The 23,306-nt window shown below is 46.5% G+C and overlaps 1 protein-coding gene across 50 annotated transcripts in view; it reads right to left on the bottom strand.

Annotated features, from left to right (window-relative positions):
* The window catches only part of Clasp1 (cytoplasmic linker associated protein 1), a 228,000-nt gene that overhangs the window by 190,946 nt on the left and 13,748 nt on the right, over nt 1–23,306 (bottom strand). For all 50 annotated transcript variants that reach the window (XM_075987661.1, XM_075987678.1, XM_075987669.1 and 47 more), the window contains exon 2: nt 4,481–4,959. In XM_075987661.1, coding sequence (XP_075843776.1) covers nt 4,481–4,675 — 195 coding nt within the window. In that variant the 5' untranslated portion in view covers nt 4,676–4,959. The remainder of the gene's footprint in view (nt 1–4,480; nt 4,960–23,306) is intronic.

Below are 23,306 nucleotides of genomic sequence, written 5' to 3'. Positions count from 1 at the left end.
TACATAGAAGACCCTGTACCAAAAAGAGAAGAGGGAAGAAAAAGGACAGGAGAAGAAAGGGGAGGGGAAGGAGAGAGAGCTGGGGGAGCAAAGATAAAAGAATTACTCTTCAGAGTGTTAGTTAAAACCTCTTAAATCTTCCCTCCTGTGACGGAAAAAGGACTGAAACTTCAAGGCTCTCCAGGAAGTGGTGCTGCGTACATCTGTCTTGCCCAGAATCCCATGTGTTTCCATGAGTGGGCATGCTGCACCTGAACAGTGATGCAATCGCCTATTTTGACCAGCACTCCTAGACAAGGCAAGAGCCACCACTAAGGAGCTTAGCATGCAGCGGCAGGAAATAACCGAGACTCCCTCATTCGGTGCTCATAAAAACTTTATTATCTGTCTGGGGAAAGGCTCAGGAGGTAAAGTGCCTGCCGCATTTGCACAAGGACCTGAGTTCAGATTCACAGAACCCTGTAAAAGCTGGCCTTGGGAGTGCACATAATCTGAGCGCTCCTGTGGGGCGAGGGGAGGAGGGATCAGAAGCTTCCCAGAAGTGTATGGCTCTGCAGCCTGGCACACACAACAGTCGTGAGCACACACAGCAGTCGTGAACAATAAGAGACCCTGCCTCAGACCAACACTTGAGTGCTGCGCCGTGACTCTCCAAGACCGTGTTAATAGAGCTAACTTGGGATGGGGCAGAGCCACCAACTCGCTGACTGGAATTAGCCATAGAAGCCAGGAATACAGATAGGGAGGTCCATCAGGAAGGAGAGGGGAGGGTCTTGGGATTCTGGGACTTTTGATGGGAAGAGGTGCTGGCTGGGTAACCAATAAGAAAGGGAAGGTCAGCTGGTGACTTCTCTGCTTCTTTGATCTCTAAGGTTTTTCACCCCAATAACTGCCTCTTGAGTTTTTATTGGAAATAGAACAATTCAGCAAAACACAACACCTGAGGTTCTCCAACCTACACCACACACCAAGGCACACACACATTCACATACACACAAGCATGCATGGATACAAAACAATCTTTTAAGGGACTGGAGAAAGGGCCTAGTGGTTAAAGGCATCAACTGCTCTTGCGGAGAAGCTAAGTTTGGTTCCCAGTACCCACGTGGTGGCTCTCAACCGTCTGTAACTCCAGTTCAGCTCAGGGAGATGGCCTCTTCTCGCTTCTGTGGACACTGCACACATGTGGTGCACAAGCTAACATGCAGGCAAACACTCATACACATAAAATAAATATAAATAAATCTTTTAAGATTAGTAAATAATCTGATTATCCTGACATTATAAATGGGAAACCTGTGACTCAGAGACATTACAGGCCAGTGAAACAGGCCCCACAGGTTGCTAATTAACATCGTATTATCCTAGCCGCAATCTCCTCTTCCTGGTACAGTCAGACTCAAGTACCCACCCTCCTTCCTGTGAACACAGACTTCCCTTAGGAGAGGGAAGAGCACCTTTGCTGAGACCAGCAGTTAAGCAGGAGGTGGGAAGTGATCCTGGACAGGCAAAAAAGGCACTGCCCAGCGGCCCTCACTGCCCAGGGCTCTCACTGTCCAGGGGCCCTTACTGCCCAGCGGCCCTCACTGCCCAGGGGCTCTCACTGCCCAGCGGCCCTCACTGCCCAGGGCTCTCACTGTCCAGGGGCCCTCACTGCCCAGCGGCCCTCACTACCCAGGGGCTCTCACTGCCCAGCGGCCGGCCCTCACTGCCCAGGGGCCCTCACTGCCCAGGGCTCTCACTGCCCAGGGGCCCTCACTGCCCAGGGACTCTCACTGCCCAGGGGCCCTCACTGCCCAGCGGCCCTCACTGCCCAGGGACTCTCACTGCCCAGGGGCCCTCACTGTCCAGGGTCACTCACTGCCCAGGGTCACTCACTGCCCAGGGTCACTCACTGCCCAGGGGCCCTCACTGCCCAGCGGCCCTCACTGCCCAGCGGCCCTCACTGCCCAGGGGCCCTCACTGCCCAGCGGCCCCACAGGGAGGGATGGTAAGAAGTAAGGCTGACTGGCCAGGAACATGCACAAGGTCTGTCACAAGCTCGGAAAGCACTCCTCCCCCAGCCCCCCATATTACCTCAACTACTACTAGTCTTGCTAAATTTCCTACACGCTAGCGTCTCTGCCAAATGCTTCTTACCATGCACACAGGAGTAGCGGAGCCATGGCTCAAACACATAAGCGGTCAACCCTGACAAGCACAAGCGGACTCTACCTGACCTCTCAGGGCCAATGCTCTCACCATAGAGCGCCGGGTGGCCTGCATACAAGATAATACTCATTAACTTCTGCCAAGTAAATAGACCGAGACAGGATTTCAGCTCAGTTTCAAGGATGGGGGACCCACAGGTATACCCAGTGGTTAAGGACTGTTACATATGAGGTAATGTCTTAACAATAAGAGTTCACCACTCTTACTTAAGACTGGGGCTTAAATGTGTGTGGAATGCGGACCAAAAGGAACCCTGTAAGCACCAGCTCCTAAGTCCAAATCAGCCTCAGGCACCTGAGTCAGGAAAGAGGGGCACAAGGGAGCCGGTGTCTGTGGCCACTTGACCAAGTCTGCCGCACTGCCGGCAGCCGCACAAGCTTCCTACCCTTCCGGCCACTCAAACCTGACCCAGAGACGCCACACCCTGGGAGGGATGAGCCGAAGATACAGGAGGGGGCGGGTGAAGAGGGGGCAGGTGAAGAGGGGGCAGGTGAAGAAGAAGGGGCAGATGAAGAGGGGGCAGGTGAAGAGGGGGCATGTGAAGAGGGGGCAGGTGAAGAAGAAGGGGCAGATGAAGAGGGGGCAGGTGAAGAGGGGGCATGTGAAGAGGGGGCATGTGAAGAGGGGGCATGTGAAGAGGGAGCAGGTGAAGAGGGGCAGGTGAAGAGAGGGCAGGTGAAGAAGAAGGGGCAGATGAAGAGGGGGCAGGTGAAGAGGGGCAGGTGAAGAGGGGCAGGTGAAGAGGGGCAGGTGAAGAGGGGGCAGGTGAAGAGGGGCAGGTGAAGAGGGGCAGGTGAAGAAGAAGGGGCAGGTGAAGAGGGGGCAGGTGAAGAGGGGGCAGGTGAAGAGGGGGCAGGTGAAGAAGAAGGGGCAGATGAAGAGGGGGCAGGTGAAGAGGGGCAGGTGAAGAGGGGCAGGTGAAGAGGGGCAGGTGAAGAGGGGGCAGGTGAAGAGGGGCAGGTGAAGAGGGGCAGGTGAAGAGGGGCAGGTGAAGAGGGGCAGGTGAAGAGGGGCAGGTGAAGAGGGGGCAGGTGAAGAAGAAGGGGCAGATGAAGAGGGGGCAGGTGAAGAGGGGGCAGGTGAAGAGGGGGCAGGTGAAGAAGAAGGGGCAGATGAAGAGGGGGCAGGTGAAGAGGGGGCAGGTGAAGAAGAAGGGGCAGATGAAGAGGGGGCAGGTGAAGAGGGGGCAGATGAAGAGGGGCAGGTGAAGAGGGGGCAGGTGAAGAAGAAGGGGCAGATGAAGAGGGGGCAGGTGAAGAGGGGCAGGTGAGGAGGGGGCAGGTGAAGAGGGGCAGGTGAAGAGGGGACAGGTGAAGAGGGGCAGGTGAAGAGGGGCAGGTGAAGAGGGACAGGTGAAGAGGGGGCAGGTGAAGAGGGGGCAGGTGAAGAGGGGGCAGGTGAAGAGGGGCAGGTGAAGAGGGGGCAGGTGAAGAGGGGGCAGGTGAAGAAGAAGGGGCAGGTGAAGAGGGGGCAGGTGAAGAGGGGGCAGGTGAAGAGGGGCAGGTGAAGAGGGGGCAGGTGAAGAAGAAGGGGCAGGTGAAGAGGGGGCAGGTGAAGAGGGACAGGTGAAGAGGGGGCAGGTGAAGAGGGGGCAGGTGAAGAGGGGCAGGTGAAGAGGGGCAGGTGAAGAGGGGGCAGGTGAAGAGGGGCAGGTGAAGAACACCTCTTCAGGGCTTCCAGCGCCCTGTAGTTTGCATTCATGAAGCTCAACCTTGAATGGCAAATGGTCCACGTTCACAACTTAAATGGGCTGTGCACAGACCTCCCTACAGACACCCTTCACCTACTGCACATGAAGAGCCCTAATCTTCAAAACCAAAAGCTATCCTCTAGCCATTACCCGTGTGTCAAAGTCACTCCTTGACAACCGAAGACAACTGAAACTGTTTCTGGTCAGGTACCAAGTCCAAAAGCTATCTATCATCCTCTAGCCATTACCCAAGGGTCAAAGTCACTCCTTGACAACCGAAACTGGTTTTGGCCAGGTACCATGTAGATTTCAATAGTAATTTGAAAGTAAAATGTTCTATGTTCTGACCCCAGAGACAACAGTGAAGACCAGTCACCAAGGTGTCCAAACCTCCAATGTCAAGACTGCAAATGCTTTTAAACGTCCCCACACAAAAGTTTCCCCCACTCTCCCATAATTTGCATGCATATTGTGTTTGAAGTCGAGGGATTAGGCTGCTAATACTTCCCTAACGATTTTTTTCCCGGACCAGTTTCGATCTGCCAAGACAGCCTTACCACCTTCAAGAGCACGGCTTACCTTGTAATTGCTAGAGTTCACCCAAGAGGTAGCGAGTCCGTCCACAAGCTTATCTAACATGGTCTGGTCATGCTCAAGGTCAGCAGACTTCTGCTTGTCAGAGAAATAGTCTATGAGTTCCTGGCCAACCTGCAGCCGTTTCCCCACATCCTTCTGCAGCACCTGGGCCAGACAGGACTCCATTCGAGGTTCCATGGTAGGATTCAAATCCAGATCCGGCCAAGGCTAGGGGGCGGTCAGGATGACTCCCTCCCGGTAGCTGTACCGGGAGGTGGCCTCTTTGTTCGCTGAAGGCTACTAGAAGCGTGTGTTTCAAAGATGCAATCCGGGGAATGGCAGCAATGCACCATGTGTGTCTGAAGAGCAGCTGGTAGGATATTAAAAGTCCAATTTAAATAACTAGTAGGCGATAAAGGCGAGAGCGGCGGAGTGATGACCCACGACTAGGTCTGAAATCCTTCATAGTTCAGCAGTCCATTCTGCAAAGGAAGAGAGGAGAACAAATCAGCGGGCGGGCAGAACACGCAACTGTCAGGAAGCATTTCATCAAAGACAAAGACACTCCTGATCACACGCGGGGTGGAAAGCACGAACACTTGGGTGAACGGATCAGAAAAACATGAGTATTATTTTTATTAGCAGAATGGCAAAGCCCAAAGGATTGAACCAGAGAGCTATGTGCTTGGTAAGCTGGCATTTTTCACAGTTCCCTAGCCTGTAAAGGCACAAGTTAGGAAAGCAATCTTCTGCTTCCAGTGGCTTCGGTTTTGCTTCCACCAAAACCCTCGCACCACGCTGAGAGTCGTGGTAGGACTGTCCTATCACCTATCTCTCAATAAACTCAGTCCTAGAAGGGCACAGGCTCCTCTAAACAGCCTTAAAACAAGCTTGGTCACATTAGCCAAAGGCAAAGGGAGCACCTACACTGTCCTTCCCGCTGTGCAGTTTCGCAAGGGGGCAGCCTCCTTTCCGAGCAAAGGGAAGGAGATAGGCTGCTGACACGGTATTCTCTCTTGACAGCAGCTCCACCAGGGACTACTATTTGTTATAAAATGAGTTCTCAAAATCATGTTCGGGCACTGTAAATGCATAAAAAAGGAAAAGTACTAAAACTGAGTTTGGAGTTTTTGCAGTGCTGAGGCTTGAACACAGGAACCCTGCACAAGGGTTCTACCACTGAGCCGACCCACTTTACTCTCATAAAATGGTTTTCGCTAGACAGATTTAAGAGTTAACTAGTTAATTATAGCCGGTAGAGTAATATGTTTCTTATTCAACTGCTCTCCAACTATTAATTAGTTCCTTTCATTCTAAATTAGGAAGACACACAGGAAACCCAGCTTTCTTAAGATGCAGCATCTCAGAGCTGGAAGATGACTCGGGGGTAACAGGGCTTGCTTCACGAGCATGATGATATGAGTTCAGATCCCAGCACCCACGTAACAAGCAGGAAATGGGTCTCACATGCACCTATAACCCCAACACTGAAGAGGGCAGACACGGAGGATGGATAAAGTTTGTTAGCAAGCAGTCCAGCCAAAACACGTGAGCTCCAAGTTCAGGGAGAGGCTCCATCTCAAAGGAGTAAGAAAGACAGTGATTGAGGAAGACATCTAACCACCTCCATTGGTCTCTGCGTGCAAACAAAGGCGCGAACACACAGGTATGTATAACACACACACACAATGTAATTTAAAATGAGGGCCAAAAAGATGGCTCAGCAGGTAAAGATACCACACAAACCTGGTGAAATGAATTCAATCCCTGGCAAACAAGTAAAGACAGAAGGAGAAAACGACTCCACAAAATTGTCCTCTAACTGAAGGCCCATATTTCTATATGGTGTGGCAGCCAGGCTCTGAAGCCAGAGGCCCCACCTGAGGTGGTCACGTAGCCCTGCAGACAGGCTGTCACTGCCCTAACAGAGGGTCAGGATGTTGTTGCTCCTTTCTTTGTAATTTGGAGGATACCTGATAGAGATGCTGATTCAAACCTGCCTGACAGCTAGCACACAGAGCAAATAGGCAGAGGTGACAAAAAGCCATCAACCTGGCTACCTGGGAGACAGAATGCTAATGTGCTTCCCCCTCCCCCTGATTTAAGTTTTAGGAAAAAGACTGTTTGGAGACTAAACTAAGAGGAATTCTCCAGGATGTGAACTCAGGACTTCATGACCACTGAGAATCTCCCTCCCGATAAAGCCATGTGAGTTGTGTCTTTATTTCCGCGCCTCCACGCTGGTCCAGAGATAGTTTATGTTGGGGTCTGGTCTAGAGACTTAATTTATGGTCCGGGCTGCTACCAGCCCCGACATCTGACCTCCACAGGTGTGCCACAGCATGCATAACTACCCTCATAATATACTTTTAAAATATAAAGTGTAAAAATAAAAGCATTCCACATGGTTCCAGAAAGAAGCAAGCATTCACTGTTCAACATCGGCTACAGCATGCAGGCCATGGACTTAGCAACACTAGTCAGTGCATAAGCTTTCAGGAAGCTCTCAAGGAAGCAATGTTCTCAGAAACGCCAGTAAATACATTAAGTTGCCAGCCCTATCTGCTTTCTGATATAGCAAAATGTAGGGCTATGGCCAGAACTACTAACTCTAACCACCACGCCTTCCTTGCCAAGATGGTCTGACATGCCCAGAAACTGTGCCAAGATCAACCTTTTCTTCCTTTAAAAGCAAAGCCAGGAACCTGCAATGTAGAACCTGAGACCACCAGAGTTCATGTGAAGAGATGGTATTGCTAACAGCACAGCCTTCCACCCAGAGGGGACACCAGATGGTGTTTGTGGCCTAAGTCCAACTAGAGATTCTAACAAAAGGTACCTGAGGTTGCCCTCTGACCTACACATGTGTTGTGCCTGCACACAACACACACACTATACATATATATATATATATATATATATATATATATATATATATATACATATATCAGAGGGGACTTGGAAAGGGTTGGAAGGAGAAAAGGGAAGGGGAGAATTGTGTAACTATAATTTAATTAAAAATAAAAACCACCTGAAAATGTCTCAAGGCATGCATGGAAGACAGGCATATTATTAAGCAGCCAACCCTGGAAGACTAGACGCGGGAGAAGTCACTCGCACTGAGCCGAAAGCAGCACAGCATCTCCTCCTGCAGTTTTGTAGCAGTCAGAGCTTAGCACGCAGAGGAGTCTCTGCTCTTCCTCCTTCTCTCTGCTCCCACCCAGGGCCCCCGGGGTTGTAAATCCCCCACACACTACTCAGTGAACACCACGCAGGCCCATGGGAAGACAGGTGCTGAACTACACTGGCTGCTGAAGCCCAGCCGGGTGACTCCAGGGCTCTTGCTGCCTAGAACAAGGAAGAGACAGGCAGACAGCTATGGGTAGCATAGGAAGAAGACAAAACACTCGGGGACCCAGCAACACTTCAGCTGAGGGCCAAAGATGGAGCAGCTCACCTCAGTCAGACTCGGGGCCACCCACCCCACTCCAGCTTTCCTTGGCCATCACACCCATACTCCAGAGCGCTCCCTCCCTCCGTCTTCTGCTTTCCTCATGGCTTCAACACCCATGGGGATGACTTCAACCTTCCAGTCACCTGCCCCAGGATGAATGCTCTCTCCCTTCTATTGGCCACTCACTACCAGCAGCTTGTAGATGTCCCCTAAATCGCCCATCTTCAGCAGGCCCTCACTGCCTCCATCGGGGACAGACACGGTTAGCAGTTATCTAGGAGCTGCAGAGAAGCTGGGCAGACAGAGTGTTCAGTGCTCTTACAGAGGACCCCAGGTCAGTCCCCATCACCACAAGAATTAAAATGTTTAAAAAGGATCACTTTTCTTTTCTACTCCTCAGAACTCTCTCAAAGACACAAAGAGGCATGTGCTCAGACAGCTGCCATGATGGAGGTGAGGCTTGCAACACTATCCCCTCTGCTTCTCCTCCTGCTACAAACTGTCCATTACGAAGGGGAGGGTTCTAACTCACAGAACAGGGCTGCAAAGTTTATGTTTTTAAAAAAGAATGAGGGGCTGAACAGATAGTTCAGCAGTTAGGAGCAGTTCTCTCTCTCTCTCTCTCTCTCTCTCTCTCTCTCTCTCTCTCTCTCTCTCTCGGGGGGGGGGGGGTTGAGACAGGGTTTCTCACTGTAGCTTTGGAGCCTGTCCTGGAAACTAGCTCTTATAGGCCTGGCTGGCTGGCCTCGAACTCACAGAAATCCGCCTGCCTCTGCCTCTGCCTCCTGAGTGCTAGATTAAAGGTGTGCACCAATCACTGCCTGGCTGCTGTTGTCACTTTTACAGAGGACCAGGGTTCAGCTCCCAGGACCCACAAGGCAGTTCACAACTGTCTGTAACTCCAACTCCAGGGGATCTGACGCCCTCTTCTGGTTTGCAAGGGCACTGCATGCATGTGGTGCACAGACACAAAGCAGGACTAAAATCCTCAAATACAAAACGTTTTTTAAATGTTTAAGAAAGTAAAAAGAAAATAAATGAGAAAAGCATGGTAATAAAAATTTAAATGACACAATATATGGAATTAAATTATGTTATATAATAAAGCCTGTTATTTCAAAAAGTATAGAAAGATAAACTATCAAAGTATAGCCTAATTACTAAAACCATGAATGCTTTCTTTTCTACTGAATGGTTATCTTACTACTTACCGTATTATCTTTAACATTTCACTTAGAGTGTGTGCACACACCATGGCATGTATGTGGAGAGCAGGGACTCTCTTTCCAGCATGTGGGGTCTGGGGTCCAAACAGATCAGCAGGCTAGGAGGCAAGCATCTTTACCCCCTAGACCATCTTACTAGATTCCTATGTCCATACTTTTCATATTTTTTAAACAGAAAAAAATCTCAAATGAAACCCTGTTTATTTATGTCAGCCTTATTTTTCCAAAATGAACTATCAACTGAAAACAAAGACTTTTTTTTTTTTTTTTTTTTTTGGTTTTTCCAGACAGGGTTTCTCTGTGGCTTTGGAGCCTGTCCTGGAACTAGCTCTTGTAGACCAGGCTGGTCTCGAACTCACAGAGATCCGCCTGCCTCTGCCTCCCAAGTGCTGGGATTAAAGGTGTGCGCCACCACCGCCCGGCTAAACAAAGACTTTTTTAAACAAGGCTAATTTTTCTTCTTCTTTTAAAAGACATTTAAATATATACAAAGGGATTAATGTCAACATCAGCACAACAATTTGTTACAAAATGAAGGCACTAAACCCTGGATAGGAGAGGGTAATAACAACTTAGGGGTCCATGGAGATGAGAGCCTGGCAGAGAACCAGCTTGTTAGGGTGACAAGGAGCATGGCAGACAGGGTGTGCTCACATACTGGTTCCTCGAGAGAATGGATCACCTACCCAGTTTACCAACCCTTGACTTCAGTCGCCTCTTACACAGAGCTCCGTCTACAGCTTCAGTCTCACACCAGGGAAAATCAGATCACCAAACCTCAGCAACTTCTACACGGGGCTTTCAGGTAACAGGAAAACCGCCTGTCACTAACTTGTCCTAAATTCCGCAGTGTGTCTGATACTCACAAACTGCACAACGTCACCATTCTCTTTACCCTTTAGCAGTTCACCGAGTCCTACTGCATTGCGGTCCCTTGTATTGAATCATATTTATGTGTTCATTCATTGGAGACAGGGACTCATAATTTCCAGGCTGGCCTCAAACTGGCTATTAAGCCATGGGTGACCTTGAACTTTTAATCCTCCTGCCTCAGTCTCTAATTTGCGTACAGCAGGGACCCAAATACTTCCTTTCTCATAAGGACACCTATTTGTCTCACCACTACTTATTGAAAAAGACTATTCTTTTCCTCCACTAAACTGTCCTTCTTGGGGGCTGGAGAGATGGCTCAGAGGTTAAGAGTACTGGCTGCTCTTCCAGAGGTCCTGAGTTCAACTCCCAGCAACCACATGGTGGCTCACAACCATCTGTACTGAGATATGGCGCCCTGCTCTGGCATACATAGAGGCAGAATGTTGTATACATAATAAATAAATAAATATTTTAAAGAAAACTGTCCTTCTTACAGCCTTGTTTAAAAGAAAAACAAAAACAAAAAACAGGGAGGGAGTGCACACACATCTTTAATTCTAGTACTTGGGAGGCAGAGGCAGATGGATCTCTATGAGTTCAAAGTCAGCCTGGTCTACAAGGCAAGTTCCAGGACAGCCAGGGCTATTACAAAGAGAAACCCTGTCTCAAAAAAACAAAAACAAAACAAAAACCAAAAACCAATGGGCCATAAGTGTTAGCATTTATTTCTGGACTCTCCTTCTATTCCATTGATTATATATATATATATATCCACCCTTCAGCCTACAGGACATGGTTTCAATTACTGTAGCTTTGTAGCAAGCTAAGTCTTAACTATATTCTTTATGAAGACTCTTTCGAGGCCTCTGTATTTCAATGTGAATTTGAAAATTAACTTGTTATTTGTAATCACAGGCATCTGAGATCTCAACAGGAGTGTGTTGGACTTGGAGAACTTGGGAGTCCCACCATAACAAGATCAAGTCTGCAAATCCAGAAACGCAGAATCTTTAGTTCTCCAGATGGTATTTTATAATTCCAAGAGTAAATGTCACACTTCTCTTGTTTATTCCTAGTTTTTTTTTCTTTTCTTCGGTTTATTACTTCACAGGAATTGCTCTCTGGGTTTCACTTCACATTCTCTTGGCCGCAGACAGGAGCTGACCTTGTATACTGACCGTGACCCTGAAGCCTGGCTTGTGTCCTTCTTTAGTTCCAGCACCTTCAAATGCATCGCTCAGGATAGCCTACCTACACAATCACGTCATCTGCAAAACCAGTTTTTACATTTCCTCCTTTCCAAATGCAATCTTGCCTTCCTTTTTCTCTCCTGGCTATCTGTACAGGATGAAGTAGATGTGGTCACAGTAAACATCTGTTTTACTCCATGCCTTAGGACAGCATTCAGTCTGTCCTCACTGAAGATGCTAACTGGGTTTTCACGGATGGGCATCACATCAAGGAAGTAGATCTTTATTCCTAATATCTTGAGTTTTTCAGGTTTGTGGAAGGGTTGCTTTGTTTTATTGGTTGGCTGATTGAAGACCTAGACTGTTAAAACTACTAGCAGAAAATACAGAGAAAAACAGTTCACGATACGAACAGAAGCAAAGATGTCCTGCATAGGCAGACTCTTAGTAAATCAGGAACTAAAAGAAAGATCTGACAAATGGAACTGCATCAGATTTTAACAGTTCTGCATAGCAAAGGAAACTACAAAGACTACACTAAAGGAGAGACGCTTGGCCACCCACACATCTGACGGAAGATCAACATCCAGCGGTGGTGTGCGCCTCTAATCCCAGCTTTGGAAAGTAAAGGCAGGGGGATCTCTGTGAGTTTGAGGCCAGCCTGGTCTACAGAGCAAGTACCAGGAAGGCCAGATATACACAGTGAGACCCTGTCTCACAAAACCAAAAAGAAAAAATAAGGAGGAGCAGGAAGAAGAAGAGAAGGAGAAGGTAATGATGATTAATAGCTACAGTACATTAAAAACTCAAAAACATTAATAAAAGAACAAATGGCCCAATTAATAAATGGACTATGGAGTACAGGCAACCAATGAATACACGAGAAAAGATGCTCACATCTTTAGCTATCAGGAAAATGCAAATTAAAGCTACATTAAGATTCTATCTTAGAGTTAATATTAAAAGTACTAAATGCCAGTAAGGATGCATGTTTGTATGCCTCAATAAACAAAAAAGGAGTAATCAAGAAAGATACCTGACTTCAGCCTGCGGCCGCCACATTCCTAACTGTACACACATGCAAACACACAGACAAAACAGTCACACACCTGTGCAGGAGGAAACAGATGGACGCGGTAGTCCGCACGCTAACCTAAAGGAACCAACAGGGAAAAGAGAAGAGAAGGGAATGCGTGAGGCGGGTAGACTGACAGAACAGTGTGTGCAGACGTGGGGGTCACTGAGGAATCCTTAGCTAGAGACAGGGCTCAGAACCAGAGCTCCGATTCCAACACCCACATGGAGGTTTATAGTCTCTTCTGGCCCCCACAGGCATGCACACGTGCACACACACACACACACACACACACACACACACACACACACACCTATACATAAATAAAAATTTTAAAAAATTTATCAAAAGGTAAAAATGGTGCTAAGTACACAAAAACCTTCATTTATTGATTGAGAATACTGCTATTAGTTTATTATTAGTTTATTATTGGGGATCCTTTTTAAATTTATTTCTTTATTCCTTTATATGCATGTATTTGTATATATACATACTATGTGTGTGTGTGGTGTATGTGTGTATATATAGAACATGCCAGTCGTTTGACCCCTACCCTTCTCCTACCACTCCTGCTGAAGTCCCTTCTTCCCAACAAATCTCCCCATGCCTTTCGCTATTTATTTTTATTTACTTACTTACTTATTTATTTGGTTTTTCGAGTTAGGGTTTCTCTGTGTAGCCTTGACTGTCCTGGGACTCACTCTATAGACAAGGCTGGCCTCAAAGTCAGAGATTCACGTGCCTCCGCCTCCAGAGGGCTGGGATTAAAGGTGTGCCATACCACATCCAGGCCCCTCCTACTTTCTTCTCTTTGGTTTTGCTGGTGTTTCGGGTTTGGGTTTGGCAGCCCCCTGAGTTTGATCACAGTTGCTTGCATGAGCAGAGGCGGGAGTTCCTGCTGGGGCTGAGTCCACTTGTAAGTGGTTGCAACACTGAAGAAATAAGCTTCTTCTCCCCCAAACACTGACTGGCATTCATTTCCCTGAGCACTGTCCCTGCCCAGATTATCTAATTTCGGACATGTTTAGGTTTGGGCTGGGCTTTTGCATGGAGTATTGCTGTGATTTAATAAACACACCAGAACAGGTGGATAACAAGGTTTTCTCTGACCGTCGTAAGCATATAGAAGAGCGGGCATCTCAGCCGTCTGAGGACATAATGCAGCGGGGAAAGTCATTCATGGAGTGGAAACAGCACCATCAGCCTCTCTGTCAGCGGTGGATGGTTGCAGAGCGCAAACTTTAAATCAAACATATTTGCCAATTTCCCAAATTCCATCCTATTGATATTTAATTTCATTCCACTGTGGTCAAAGACCTCTTTGCATGATTTCCATCCCTTCTAAATGTATTGAAGCTTGTTTTATGATCTAACATATGGTCCTTCCTATAGAAGGCTCAGATGTCCTTGACCTGCTGTTACTAACTGGAGCATTCTACAGATATCTGTCGCTTTAATACTTTAGAGTTTAAACCCATCTAGACCAATTCGGGGGTGACAGAGACCATAGCAATTATCTAAATCTTAAAGTTTTCATTCTATTTCCTACGTTTTATAATTATATAATTCTATACACAGAGGCATATATGTAAAAGAGCACACACAATTACTTTATTAAGATCTTCGTAATGTATACACATTCCCTCTAAAGATAAGATATTCAGTTCCTAACACCACATCACTAGTTCATTTCTTACAGCAAAATCTACTCAAACTTTTTTGCCAAACTGCAAAAAAGATACATCCATCCAGCTCGAGAGGTTCTCCCAGATGTATTTGAACTGGGAAATACCCAAACCTGGGCGACTAAGAGGAGAGCACTGGATGTGTCACTTGATAGTGCAACAGCTGACACAGAGTCCCAAACGTCCCCGGGGAGGCAGGCTGCACCCAGTTGACAAAGGGAGCCTATTATGGTCTGAGCATTAGTGTGAAGACAGAAGGTGTAGAGGGCTGGGCATGAGCGCATGAGGGGCTCTCCTGTGCTATAGAAAACAGGTAAAGCAGCACAGCTTTCAAGCTGACTTCCAGCTCAACAGTTTAAAAGAAGCATGGCCACCAGGCACAGTAGCACATGCTTTTAATCACAGCACTTCAGAGGCAGAGGCAAACGTTTCTCTCCGAGTTCAAGACCAGCCTAGAATCCACATCAAACTGCATGTCAGCCAAAGCTACATAGCAAGACCCTGCCTCAAAACTGATGAATTCAGCATTACAGATTTGGGGTGTGGTGTGTAACTCCATAGCAGACCACGTGCCCAGCATGTGTGAGGTCCTGGGTTTGATCCTCGGCACTGACAACCAAGCAAACAAGAAAATCTAAAGTAGTAACTCCCTGAGTTGGGAGCCTAATGAATGAATAAATTAATCTTAAGGAATCTTAAGACTGAATAAATGTCTTCCTGTCTAACCCTACCCATGTGAGTGTCATTACCACGCATATTGACAAAAGAGACAGGCTCTGAGACTCGTATCCAAGTGAACAGCAGCGAGGCTGGAGAGACAGCGCAGTGGGCAGAGCACGTGCTGCTCTCGTAGAGGACCACGCTGAGTTCCCAGCACCGCCTCAGGTATCTCACAACCATCTATCACTCCTGCTCCAGGGGATCAAATGCTCTTTTCTGGCCTCCACTGGTACTTGCACTAACACGCACAGATAATGTAAAAATAATAATTTTTTAAAAGAATATATCAACATTGAGGAGATATAGAAGACCTGGAGAGGAAAGAGGGGGAATAGATCGAAATTCATTGTATTCATATATGAAGTGCTCAAAGGACAAAAAAAATGTATTTAAAAACTGTCAACATCAATCTCTTGGTATGATAGCACTTTTAATCCCAGCACTTGGGAGGCAGAGTCAGGTGGATGGATTCCTGTGAGTCTGAGACCAGCCTGGTCTACATACATGAGTTCCAGGACCCTGTCTCAAAAAAACCTAAAAAATAATAATGAGAAAAACTAACTCCTGGAAATGTATTTACTTATATAAAATAATACCGAATTCTTCTCTGTAACATTTCTTAAAATGCATATTAGAATAGCCGGGTATTGGTGGCACATGCCTTTAATTCCAGCACTTGGGAGGCAGAGGCAGGCGGATCTCTGTGATTTTGAGGCCAGCCTGGTCTACAAGAGCTAGTTCCAGCATAGCCAGGGCTGTTACACAAAGAAACCCTGTGTCTAAGCCAATAAAAATAAATGGAGTACACAGACCTACAGAGAACTCTCAACAGAGGAATCTAAAATGGCTGAAAGACACTTAAGGAAATGTCCAACATCCTTAGTCATCAGAGAAATGCAAATCAAAACAACTCTGAGATTCCATCTTACACCTGTAAGAATAGCCAAGATCAAAAACACTGAAGACAACTTATGCTGGGGAGGTTGTGGGGTAAAGGGAACACTTCTGCACTGCTGGTGGGAATGCAAGCTGGTATAACCCCTTTGGATGTCAGTGTGGCGATTTTTCAGAAAATTAGGGCCGGGCGGTGGTGGCGCACGCCTTTAATCCCAGCACTCGGGAGGCAGAGGCAGGCGGATCTCTGTGAGTTCGAGACCAGCCTGGTCTACAGAGCTAGTTCCAGGACAGGCTCCAAAGCCACAGAGAAACCCTGTCTCGAAAAACCAAAAAAAAAAGAAAAAGAAAAAAAAGAAAATTAGGAAACAACCTTCCTCAAGACCCAGTAATACCACTTTTGGGTATATATCCAAAGAATGCTCAATCTACCTCAAGGATATGTGCTCAACTATGTTCATAGCAGCTTTTTTTGTCATAGCCAGAACCTTGAAAAACCTAAATGCCCCTTAACAGAAGAATGGATAAGGAAAATGTGGTGCATTTACACAGTGGAGTACTACACAGCAGAAAAGAATCACAGCATTTTGAATTTTGCAGGAAAAAGGATGGAGCTAGAAAACATCATTTTGAGTGAGGTAATCCATACAGAAAGACAATTATCACATGTACTCACTTAGAGGTGGTTTTTAAACATAAAGCAAAGAAAGTCAGCCTACAAACCACAATCCCAGAGAACTTAGACAACAATGTGGACACTAAGAGAGACTAACATAGATCTAATCTACATGGGAAGTAGAAAGTAGAAAAAGACAAGATCTCCTGGGTAAATTGGGAGCATGGGGACCTTGGGGAAGGGCTGAAGGGGGGAGGGGCAAGACAGGGAGAGAACCAGAGAAAAATGTAGAGCTCAATAAATATCAATTTAAAAAACTGAAAAAAAGAAGAAAATTTTTGCCTAAGGAAAGAACTAGATAGCCTCTACATTTTCTTTCATGTGACTTAATTCAGACATCCAAACTAAACAACAGAACAATATAGTCCCCCAATATATCCAGTGATCCAACCTGGCACAGCCTTTGATGGGGCTAAGGTATAAATGGAGGTGGCTCTGCCAGTTGGAGAAAATATGAAGAAAATGGAGGAAGATGAGTCATTCAGACCAGGGGACAGAAAGTTTAGGCTCTACAAGTCTCTTTCCTCACTTTTACTCCACAGTTCTGCCAGAATCGCAGAGCATTTTAAGTAGACTCTTTCAACCTTGCAGTCCTTCACATTCTCTGACGTGGGCCCTACGCCATCATCCTCTCTCACCCAACCTAAGTGTCCAACAGAAGAATGTCAATGCTTTCTGGAAAGACAGCAAAACAGACAAAATGCTGACCAAAAATATCTCCAAAACAGAAGAAAAACAGAAGTATACGTAAGGATAAGGCTGTGGCAGAGCATACTTTAAAAGTCACTGGATATATAGTGGCCACTGGCTATATAGAAATTTATTGAGAAAATTGAAATTTAGAACTAAGTACAAATTCTCAAGGGAAAGCAGACACACACACACACACACACACACCACAATGGCTGGGTGGTGAAACTCAGCAGGATCTGAGTTCAAATCTCCACCACTTATGTAAGTTCTAGAAGAGTGTAGAAGCACACCGAGAACCCCGGTGTTCAGAAAGTAGAGAGGGTTGCCAGAGCAACCTGGCTAGCTATAGTAGGCAACTTGGCAAGGTCTAGTTAGGTCAGAGATCTTGTCTCAGTGCATAAAGAGAAAAGTGACAGAAGAAAGCACCCGGTTTCAGTTTATGGCCTCCATATGCACATGCGCAAACACGTACCTGCTCACGTGCCCATGCACATGAACACACATGTACACTAGCATGCAAACCGCACACACACACACATACACACACACACACGTTTAAGAATGACAAACAGCAAACATGGTTAAAAATAAATAAAACATTGATCCCAAAAAATTAGCTAGGTTTAAAAAAAAAAACCTCTGTGTCAAAAACAAAAAAAGCTCAACAATTGAGTGCATAAGTAAACACAGTACCTGACAACAGCATGCTATTTAGACATTCATTAAGTAATAAAGATGAAGTCCTTAATGAACTACAGGACAGTTTCTAAAACACAAGCTTTAGAGAAGCACAAGGCAGTAGTCTCTAACAGACAACGACCTTCTGCACAAAAGAGGAGTGTGTGCTTATGTGTTCCACATATATAATTAAACAATGGTGTCTCTGGGCAAGATGAGACAGCAGAGAGGAAATTAACTTTAAATCATGTGCATATTATCTATTTTTTCAATGCACAGGTCTGGGGAGAGGGCTCAGTAGGTAAAGTGCTAACTGTGCTAGCATAACGACCCGAGTTTGAGCCTCAAGCACCCATGGAAAAAGCCGGAGCAGGGACATGTGCTTACAATCCAGCTCTGGGAAGACGGGGACAGCCAGCTTAGCAGAAGAGGGGAGCTCCTAACTCAGTGCGAGACTGTCTACACATATGTGAGGTGAAGCACAATTGAGAAAGACTCCTGAATTCACCATCCGGCCTTCACACATGTGCACATGCACCTAGATTCACATACATACATATATCACAGTCATACCTGTATGAACACATGCCTGCACCATATATGCACACGCAGCAAAACAGGAGAATGGGGTTTTATTATTTTTTAAAGATTTTTATTCTATTTTATGTGCACTAGTTTTTCCACATTCGTGTCTGTGTGAGGGATCCCTTGGGAGTGTAGTTACAGACAGTTGTGAGATGCTGTGTGGGTGCTGGGAATTGAACCTGGGTCCTCTGGAAGAGTAGTCAGTGCTCTTAACCACTGAGCCATCTCTCCAGTCCTAAGAGAATGTTTTATAATAGAAACTTTCTGATGGGGGAGTGTCATATATCAATCTGTTGATTTCATTGTTTAAGCAATAAAGAAACTGCTAGGCCCATTTGATAGGCCCACCCTTAGGTGGGTGGAGTAAACAGAAGGGAAGGCTGGGAGGAAGAGGAAGTGAGGTCAGACTCCACAGCTCTCCTCTCCAGAGCAGACGCCTTCAGAGAGACGCCATGCTACCTGCTCCAGGGAAGACGCACGCCATGCCCCAGCTCCGACCCAGGATGGACTTAGGCTAGAATCTTCCCGGTAAGCGCACCTAGGGGCGCTACACAGATGATTAGAAATGGGCCAGAGCAGTGTTTAAATGAATACAGTGTCTGTGTAATTATTTCGGGGCATAAGCTAGCCGGAGCCGGGCGGCTGGGGTATTGGGGACGCAGCCCTGCCGCTGCCCCATATTACTACAACTTTCAGCCATGTAAGCAGCACTCTTGACATCCAGATAACTGAAACAAGCATGAAGAGTCTCATTTACAAACTTAGAGACTGAATTCGCTTAGGAGCTAGGAAGAAAAGAACCAGTGGGGAAAGTACTCACCGCACAGCCTGACACTGGGTTCAATTCCTGGGACCAATACATAGAGGGAGAGAACTGACTCCCTAAAGTTGTCCTCTGACCTTCACATATGTGTCATGGCATGCAAGCACACACACACAGAGTAAATAAATAAAATAGCATCATTAAGTATACTCACATAAGAAGAGCACAAATATATCTACTAAGAATTTGCTTTGAAGTGAACAGTCAACATATGTAATAGGCTTGTAACTACAATAAAAAATACACAACTCCATCACTACCCGGAGGCAACCACAGCAGCAATAGCTTTCCAAAAGGGCATGTCGCATTCCACCCCAAAATTCCAAAACCAATTCTCTGACTCAAGTAAAGATCTGGAAAATTGGCCCGGCGGTGGTGGTGCACGCCTTTAATCCCAGCACTCAGGAGGCAAAGGCAGGTGGATCTCTGTGAGTTCGAGGCCAGCCTGGTCTCCAAGAGCTAGTTCCAGGACAGGCTCCAAAGCTACAGAGAAACCCTGTCTCAAAAAAAAAAAATCTGGAAATAGAAGTCTTAATTTTGTGAAGATCTCATTCTTTTGGACCCTTGTATCTGCAGCCACCTACAAAATCAGAACACGGCATCCATGATCACCTGGGGTCAGACAGATTTTGTAGTCACAAGCCCCCAGTCAACAAAGCTCTCCATGGATGGAAGGTAACAAGCGGGCCCTGGGCTCCCAACAGGAGAGTATGCACTTGGGTCTGGACCTCACACCCTTCCAGGTCACAACAGAAAGGTGAAGGAGAGACAGATAGAAAGAAGATAGGTGGACAGAAACAGACACACACAGATCGCTCTTCCCTCAGCCCCAGATTAGGAACTTGTCTTAGTTTGTTTTCTGTTGCTAAAACAAAATACCTCAGGCTGGATAATTTACAGCAAACAGTCTATTTGCTGAGCTCATAGTTCTGGAGCCTCTGAACCAAGAAGAGCACAGCACTGGTCTGTGGGGACGACTTTCTTGCCAGAGAGTGTGAGAGAGAGCATCAGAACAAACACTCTAGCTTGTGTCTCTTTCTCTTCAAGCAAAGCCATCAACGCCACTGGGGAACCCCACCATCTTAGCTCCATCAAATTCTGATGACCCCCAAAGGCTCCGCTCCCAAATGCCATCAATGTGAATTTGGAGGTTAAGTGGAGACACATTTGAACCACGACCAAGTACTTTCCTCTCTAGTCTCCCACAGTAGCCCTCCAACTCACAGAATCCACCAGCTCGGCAGCCCGTCTGCCCTCAGAAAGGCTGAGAGCCTTTCACTCTACCCTGGAGAATCAGGACTGGTTGTTGAATTGACCTCAGCAATCTAATCACTCACGATAACAGTGGTGGCAGTGTTTTGAGCCAGGGTCTCAGACTGGCCTGGAAGTCTTTTTTTTTTTTTTTTTCGTTTTTCGAGAATGGGTTTCCCTGTGTAACAGTCCTAGCTGTCCTGGAACTAGCTCTTGTAGACCAGGCTGGCCTCAAAGTCACAGGGATTCACCTGCCTCTGCCTCCCAAGTGCTGGGATTAAAGGTGTGCATCACCACCGCCCTGGCCTGGCCTGGAAGTCTTAATGGCAGCAGCTCTCATTAAAAACTGTTTGGGGGCTCAGTTCTCATTAACACACCGTATCTGCATCCATTCTAGCCCCAACCTGTCTCAAAAGATGTCTAGCCAAGTAATTCCAGTCAGATTCTCAAGTCATTCTTCCCTGGTTCTTCTATACAATCATTATTATACAATTCAGCAAAACATCATTGCTATATCCAAACGTTGGCGAGCTTGGAAATCTACTCCCAGCTCTGAAAAAAATAACCGAATGGAAAGCTTTTTCCACTTAGAAACACGGGTCTAGGCCATGAGCCACTTGCTCGGCATACCCATCAACATCAGTAAGTCAAGCAGCACAGATACACACACACTGAGAGTGCACACCTAGAGCGCACACACCGAGAGCGCACACCTAGAGCGCACACACCGAGAGCGAACACACCAAGAGCGCACACACTCAGAGCGTACACCGAGAGCGCACACACAGAGAGCGCACACACCGAGAGAGCACACACAAGGAGAGAGCACACACCTAGAGCGCACACACAGAGCGCACACACCGAGAAGCATATTTCTCTTAGAAGGCTGTCCTCCTCCAGTGGGAACTCACGCCTGTGGTGTACTGGAATAAGCAGAAAGCAAACAGGAAAATAAAACCCCACTGCTTCTTGGATCAATCTTTGAACAAAGGATGTACATGAAGGTGTAGCTAGAGCTACAGATTCAACCAGATAAAGCCAGCCCAATTTCTCCCTAAGAAGACACGGGTGATAAGGAACGCAGTGTGCCTGCTACTCCGTGCATAAAGCAGCAATTCCACTAAAGACACTAAGGAGTTCAAGCTCATGGGGGGTGTTGCATGTACATGTGCACATTTATGCATGTATGTGGAGTATCATCCCTGAGGTACTCATTTATTGTGTATATGGTTGCAAGTATACATGCCACAGAGTGCCTCTGGAGGTCAAAGACAACTTTTGGGAGACATTTCTCTTCTCCCACCCAGGAACTGCACTGAAGTCATCAGAATCCATGGCAAGCGCCTTCACCCACTAAGCTTTCTCATCAACTCATCTACCTACATATCTATCTACTTACCAACCTATCCATCTATCAATCAACCTATCATCTATCTATCCATCTATCTACCTATCATCTATCTATCTATCTATCTGTCTATCTATCTATCTATCTATCTATCTATCTTTGAGGTAGGATCTCTTACTGGCTTCAAACTCCCAGTTAGGCTGGACTGGCTGGCCAACAAGCTCTGGGAATCTGCTTATCTTCACTTCTCAGCAGGATTGCAGATTCAGGCTATCATACCCAGCTTTTTGTACTTTTGCATGTGTGAGAGAGAATCCTGGAGATCTAACTCAGCACTGTGCAGACGAAGCCCCCTGTCCAGAGTTTAAGCAGCGGATGAATCACTTTGCTGAGTGACAGTTCCCTCGAAAGCACAGCAGACATGCTGCATTTGCTCTGTTCTCTGGCACAGGGCTCAGAAGTAGGAAACAAAGGATGAAATGACTTGATGTCTTTGCTCCACTGCTAATAAGACTCCAAGGCACAAAAACAGATAATAAAGGTGTTTACCTAACCATATGCTAAGAACCTACCTGGAATAAAACATACTAGGAAACCAACACCAAGGCCAGGCTGCAGGTTAGGGGCCTGCACCACAGCTGGATGGTAAGCTTGAAAAGGACTCCCAAGGGAGGTCCTGTCACCAGGACGAGTAACACTGGACACTCCTGAGCACTGTGCAGTGACGGAAAACGGAGACAGGCCTGGATGGGAGAGCAGACACATCTTCCCGAGCTGAGCTCTGGAATTTCCAGACAAAACAATCTGCTAATGTTATTTAGTCCATTTTGCTCAGAAAACACACACTTTATTGTAAAAATTGAAAAAAAATTGAAGCTAAACATTTATCAAAAATGAGAAAGGTTTAGGGTAGAAAGACATGAAAAATCAAATGCAAATTAACCTTAAAATAAATCAAACTCAAAATTCAATCACTGGAATTTCTTGTTTGTTTTCATGTTTGACCTAGAGTCTCATCCTGTAGCCAGGCTGACCCTGAACTCAAACTCCTCTGCTTCTGCCTGCTGAGATTACAGATATAAACCACCATGCCTACTGTATATCAATCGCCCTGTGAGCATTAACACTGATTATCAATTTGATAGGACCTAGAATCACCTAGGAGAAAAATCTCAGGAACACCTGTGAGGGACTGTCTACATTTGGTTAACTGATGTGGGAAGACCGACCCTGAATGTGGTCCACACCACTGCATGGGTCTAGATGGGTTAAAAAGGAGAAAGCGGTCTGGGGAGATGCCTCGCTGGGTCAAGCCTGACAACTGAGTTCCATTCCTAGGACCCACATGGGAGAAGGAGAGATCTGCCCCCACAAGTATGCTGTGACACACGTGTGCTGCTGCTGTGTCACATGTATTCTGCTAACCCTGTCCGCAACACAATAAAAATTCTAATTAAAAATGAGAGGTAAAGCCTAGTGGTGGTGATACACACCTTTAATCCTAGCACTTGGGAGGCAGAGGCAGGAGGCCAGCCTGGATAGTCAAGGCAACAAAGAGAAACCCAGTCTTGGACAAAGGGGGGTGGGTAAAAAAGCAACTAAGCAGGGGCTTTTTCCTGCTTCGCAATTATGGATGTGCCTCAACCCGTCACGGTGGG

Source organism: Microtus pennsylvanicus, chromosome 10, assembly GCF_037038515.1.
Source record: "Microtus pennsylvanicus isolate mMicPen1 chromosome 10, mMicPen1.hap1, whole genome shotgun sequence".
Classification (NCBI taxonomy): Eukaryota; Metazoa; Chordata; class Mammalia; order Rodentia; family Cricetidae; genus Microtus; species Microtus pennsylvanicus.
The sequence above is the reverse complement of the archived record's forward strand: the minus strand, read 5'-3'. Positions and strand labels throughout refer to the sequence as shown.